General features: G+C 43.6%; 1 protein-coding gene across 4 annotated transcripts in view; it reads right to left on the reverse strand.

The window, feature by feature from the left end:
* LAMA4 (laminin subunit alpha 4) overlaps window positions 1-1,804 on the reverse strand; it is a 148,881-nt gene extending 147,077 nt beyond the window's left edge. For 2 of the 4 annotated variants that reach the window (XM_055261780.2, XM_055261765.2), the window contains exons 1-2: window positions 1,548-1,782; window positions 1,051-1,386 (exon numbers count right to left, since the gene is read on the reverse strand). In XM_055261780.2, the coding sequence (XP_055117755.1) occupies window positions 1,051-1,245 (195 nt within the window). In that variant the 5' untranslated portion in view covers window positions 1,246-1,386; window positions 1,548-1,782. Of the gene's footprint in view, window positions 1-1,050; window positions 1,387-1,530 lie in introns of all 4 variants that reach the window. The other 2 variants (XM_063620074.1, XM_055261772.2) reach the window with 2 other exon arrangements.
* Window positions 1,805-6,000: the final 4,196 nt, after the last annotated feature.

Below are 6,000 nucleotides of genomic sequence, written 5' to 3' on the forward strand. Positions count from 1 at the left end.
TCTTTTTTGGGGCAATGTGGGTAGGGCTTACTCTGAAGAAGGACCATGTTCATGCACCTTATTTTTAATAATCAATAATTAATAACTGTAATTGTACTAACAACAGAATTCATAGCAATAATCCATGCATCAGTGATGTTAGAAATGGTGTCAATCCACATAACTGTTTTAGTTGTACAGTTGCTGTAACCAAAGCTATAGAGTGTGGTGTTTGTTTTGCTAGGTCAATTGCTCCTTCCTTTCCCATGAACTTAGGTGACTTCGTTTTCCTCCCTCTTAGCATCTGCCATGCAATGGACATGCTGTTGTCTGTTTCGGTTCAGGGGCTCTTAAATCACTTGTTCTGGATTCATTCTCCTTTACCAGATCTCTACATTCTGGTTTTGTTTCCAACTTGAAAGCTATTGTAAGGTATTCAAACAGCAGCTCTTTGAATAAACATATTATCAATAGCATATCCTGAGGATTGATTTTAATGGAAACATCTTGTTTCTGGAATACAATGGCTCGTTTCTATTTAAGATACCCTCTCAGCAGTTGCCTAACAGCTCCTTTCATGACCAGCCACTCTCACTCACCCCCTCACCTTCCCTCCTGCAGAAGACTTCTTGTCTAAGGAGACAAAAAGGTCCTGCAGTAGTATTCCTACTGTCCTAACAGCACCGAGGAGCACGAAGCCAGTGACAGGGCACATACGTTAAGTGCCGTGGCTTGACAAAATGACTACTGGGACACGCAAGTGGCAGAAGTCACCGATGTGCTGCTGCTGTCCCCGGTGAGAGTCTAGCAGATGAACTCAGAGCACCAACACATGCACTCTCATCCCTTTGAGCAGACACATTCCGAAGCCTCAACTTTCAACTCTCAACATCCAAATGCAACTTACAAAGGAAAACTCTTTATTTCAAGTTTCCGAACTGACCTATCCCAGGTGAAACTCTCAAGGCAATGGGGAGAGGCAAGAGGCAGAGAGAGAGAGAAGGACGAGTGTGGCACAGCCCGCGGGGGCGCAGGTGCCCCAGCAGGGTGGCAATGGCAGGGACACTGTACCTCGGCCGCAGGCGGCAGGCGTCCCAGAGCCACGCGGGGCTCGCTCGTCTCAGGCGGGTCTTGCCTGCCAACCGCTGAGCTCCCTTCAATGTCAAAAGGAAAAGCGTTGTCGTCCCCGGACGCGGCGCGGGAGCAGGCAGCGCTCCAGAGGAGCCACAGAGGCAGGACCGAGCGCCAGGCTGAGCTCAAAGCCATCCCTCCGCTGACATCCAGCAGGGCTCTTCCAGGGCTCGGGCGCTGTGGGTCTGCGTAGGTCTCCCGCGTGGTGCGGCGGTGCCTCGCTTATTTTCCCTCCTCTCCGTGTGCAGTATCCGGAGGTGGCAGCGCAACCAGCAGCTTAGGAAAAAAAGGGAAAGTGCGAGAGTAAGGGAGAGTCCCAGCCTCTCTCTCCCTCGCTCTCTCTCCGCTTCTCCCCCTCTCTCTCCCTCTCCCTGTTTCACTTTTTCTCCTTCCCCCAGAGGTTCTGGCTCAAGAACCTACAGATGGACGGAGCTTACAGTCCGGCATCAAAAGGCAGACGGATTGGGGTGAGCCCCGCCAGCGCCAGGCCACCTCCTCTCCCTGGCCGTTCGGGACTGGGGACTGCGCTGTCCTGGCTTCCTTCTCACATTCATTCTCACCACTCCCTTTTTACCTTCCACTCCCAGGCCCTCCCTCTCTAAGCTGGCTTTTCAGACACTGAGGTCCGCCTTTCCCTGCGGCCTTCCCTCCCCTCTCAGTTTGGAGCCCCTCCAAGGGCTCCAGAAGAATATTCAGCTTTTGTGACCGCTTCCTCACCACTTTTATTTATGTAGTCAAGGTACCGGATGTCTTATCTATATTTACATAGATATTTTATGTGGCCCCCGCTAGTTTGCAGGCAAGTGGGTGGAAAAGGGATTCCAGGGGCAGGAACCAGAGGTAGATGATCTCTGAAGGCAGAGGGGTCATGCTCACTTTCTTGAGCAAGGTTTCTCTGGTTTTTTCTGGGGGATAGACTGTTGCACTCTTTGTGCTAACATCTTCTCTTAAGATTCACTGGCCACCCCTCTTCCTCCCTACAGTCCTCACCCAGAGGGCTTGGGAGAAGAATATCTTTCACTGCAGCGCTGGAAAATGACTTCATTACCCAAATGCATGAACTTTTATTTACAAAGACCATCTTGTTTTCATCCTAAAGAGGTGCTTTGTAAGGGACCCGGAACAAGGCTTGCAGTGTATGAGCCTGTCGAGTATGCTGCCTACAGCCCGGCCTCTTCCTCTTGGCCTGTAATCTCATGCCTACTACATCTGTCTGAATCATATAGCCTTCCCAAGACTTCAGGGTGAAGTTGGGCTACAGTTATGTCAGGGGTGCCCCTGTGGATGGGATAGTGTCTGCAACAGCTGATAGGTACCTTTGTTTACACTGGCTTCATAACGAGCTCTAAACATTTCCACAAGATCCAACCATGGTTTAAAAATGGTCAGATGAGACAACCATAAAATGACACCCAGGTAAGCTTCCAGGTGAAATAAAGCATTTTTATATAACCTAATCATAAAATAAATAAATAAAGTCTTTCCATAAAACCTAATCATTAGCTGCATTTCACAGAACAAAAGTCATTTTATCTAAGCGTAAGCAAAACCACTTATTTTGTACCTAACATGTGCCAGATACTTGGCATATGCTATTTGTAAACCTCCCAGCATTCTTGCAAAGTAGTACCATTATTTTCCTTTTATAGAAGAAGAAAGTGAGGTTCAGAGAGACTAGGACATTTGCCCAAGGTCGCACAGCTGGTGGAAAGCAGAGATGGGGTTTGGATCCGGGCCTCACTGATTCCAAAGCTCTCTTTTACATCTATATACACGACACTGCAACTTCAAAATAAAGAGTATGAATTCAGAGGTGAAAGAAATGGTCACTTTTATTTTTTGAGTGCCTCCTACGTGCAAAAAAAATCACATAAATTGTCTCATTTAGGGCTGGGCGTGGTGGCTGATGCCTGTAATCCCAGCACTTTGGGAGGCCGAGGTGGGTGTATCATGAGGTCAGGAGTTCGATACCAGCCTGGCCAATATGGTGAAACCCCGTCTCTACTAAAAATACAAAATTTAGCCAGGCATGTTGGGAGGCGCCTGTAGTCCCAGCTACTCGGGAGGCTGAGGCAGGAGAATTGCTTGAACCCGGGAGGTGGAGGTTGCAGCGAGCCGAGATTTTATCACTGACTCCAGCCTGGGCGACAGAGCAAGACTCCAGCTCAAAAAAAAAAAAAAAAAAGTCTTATTTAATTTCATCTTTATGATAATCTCATGAAGTAGGGATTGTCTTACACATTTGGCCATGGGTAAGTGGTAAAATTACTACTATAGCCCTGGTAAATCTGATGGTAAGATCTTTGATTTTAAATGATAAAATTGTATGATACAAAAGAACCAAAGCCAAAGGAAGCAAAAATAATTCTTATAGGTTTCAAAGTGATATTTTGATTTTAAAATATTAAAATAGTATTGCAAAGAACTATTAAACTAAATTATGATAATCTTCTTGTACATAGACTTGTTAACCTACTAAATTAAGTGGGAGAAGTTAAAAACATGTTTGGTTTAGTTGAGAGACTGATATTGGGAAAAAAGATAGCCAGACCCTGAGACAAAACAGATTATGCTCAATTATACTGACCCACTCTCCCTCCAAAAGAGCATTAAATAATAATATTAATTATATATGATGTATATTAAATATTCTGACTTCAGATACAGATCTCTTCAGCACAACAAAACTCATATATTTGTTTTCTGAAGGATTTCATCTTGTTCTTTACTAGCTGCCAATTAATCACACACTTTTAATTTAATCTGGGCCCTCTTCTGTCTGCCCGCCTAGTGCTGGTAGGAGTGTATTCGTCCGAGACCTATGGACTTCTTATTTTTGGTTAAATATGTGCTCCCAGCTCTTCCTCTTCATCTTCTTTCTGCGGGTACTATTATTATTTTTGAGACAAAATGGCATAATACACAGGGGGATGGGTTTTGTATAAAATAAAACAGGGTTCAAATACTGGGTCTGCATGTAGTAGTTTTGGGAGCTTCGCATGTAACTTAGTCCCTCTGAAAGTTTCCTTCCCTGTAAAATGGGCATAATGATGCCTTTTTGTCGTAGGCGTTTCAACTACAGCAATTCCATCTTGAATAGGGGCTCCGTAAAATAAGACTGAAATCTACTGGGCTGCATTTGGAGGAGGTTAGGCATTCTAACTCACTGAACGAGACAGGAGATCAGCATAAGATACAGGTCACAAAGACCTTGCTGATAAAACAGCATGAGGTAAAGAAGGCAGTCAAATCCCACCAAAACCAAGGTGGTGACCTTGGTCGGACTCACTGCTCATTATAGGTGAATTATATTGCACTAGCATGCTAAAATACACTCCCACCAGCACCATGACAGCTTATAAATGCCATGGCAACATCAGGGAGTTACCCTATATGGTCTGAAAAAGGGAGAAACCCTTAGGTTCCCAGAAATTGACGACTCCTTTCCTGGGAAACGCCTGAATAATCCACACCCTGTTTAGCATATAATCAAGAAATAACCACAAGAATAGGCAGTCAGCAGCACTTGAGGCTGCTCTGCCTGTAGAGTAGCCATTCTTTTATTCCTTTACTTTCTCAATAAACTTGGCTTTACTTAAATCTATGGACTCGCCTGGAATTTTTTGTTGCATGAGAGCCAAGAAACTTCTCTTGGGGTCTGGATTGAAACCCCTTTCCGGTAACATTTTCACTGAATTATTATGGGTAGTAAATGAAAGAATATAAATAAACATTAACACAGACTAGCACATAGTCAGAGCCCAATAAATACTATTTAATTATACAATAAGCCCTCATTTAATATTATCTATATGTTCTTAGAAACTGTGACTTTAAGCAAAACAACATATAATGAAGCCAATTTTACCTTAGGCTAATTGATATAAATAAGGTTTATTTAAATTCTTATGACATAGTTCTGGTCACAAAAACATCACCAAACTTCTAAATAAAGACCACAATGCTTCTAATGGTAAATATGAAAATAAATATGAGCTATACATACATTTCAGAAAGATTAATAAATACAAGTGAGAGAATTATTTACTCAATGTTTGGTGAATCAGTGAGTGACAGCAATCACAGTGGTGGTGGGTTAAAGCAAGGAATAAATGTTTAAAAGCAAAAATTTTAAGAAACACCTCCTACCACCATGCAATTCAAAAAAACCCAACAACAAATATGATGGGCTCGCTGAACACTTCCATGCAGCATTGTTTATTGTCATATGCCTGTATGATTATTGTAGACTTCAGGAATTTTTATTTGATAATAATTTTTGTTCATTATTCAATCGTTTTCCAACCTGCTTTTTCCAACTCAGAGTGTTGGGTGGCTGGAGCCCATCCTGGAAGCTCTGAGTTCAAGCTGGGGACCTTGGACAGAAGGCCATCCCGTTGCCGGGCATGCTCACACACACACAGCCACACTCACTAAGACTGGAACCATGCAGACGTACCAAGGAACGAGGACATCTTTGAGATGTGGGAGGAAACTGGAGTACCTGGAGAAAACCCACGTGGGAGAATGTGCAAATTCCACACAGACAGTGGCTCCAGCCAGGAACTGATTTTTTTTTTTTTTTTCTCACCAATATTATGACAAAGCAACGTTGAAAGAAACAATGTTATCCTGGGACCTGCCTTACTATATTTTCAAATCTTAAAGAAGAACAAAATGACTATTCTAAAATAGGAAAGGCAACCATTTTATTTATCCTGGTGTAGGTAACCTCCCATGTTTGAGAATAGCCATTCACATTTCTGACTGCTACTGGGCCCTTCCTTGCATTAACCATGAATGAGGCAGTCATGGGCCACAGAGTCACAGGTCAAGCAGACGAGGAGCGAGCACAGCTCGCTCTTCTAACTGCTGCAAGTTAGAAGGCAG

This window comes from Symphalangus syndactylus, chromosome 2 (assembly GCF_028878055.3).
Source record: "Symphalangus syndactylus isolate Jambi chromosome 2, NHGRI_mSymSyn1-v2.1_pri, whole genome shotgun sequence".
NCBI lineage: Eukaryota > Metazoa > Chordata > Mammalia > Primates > Hylobatidae > Symphalangus > Symphalangus syndactylus.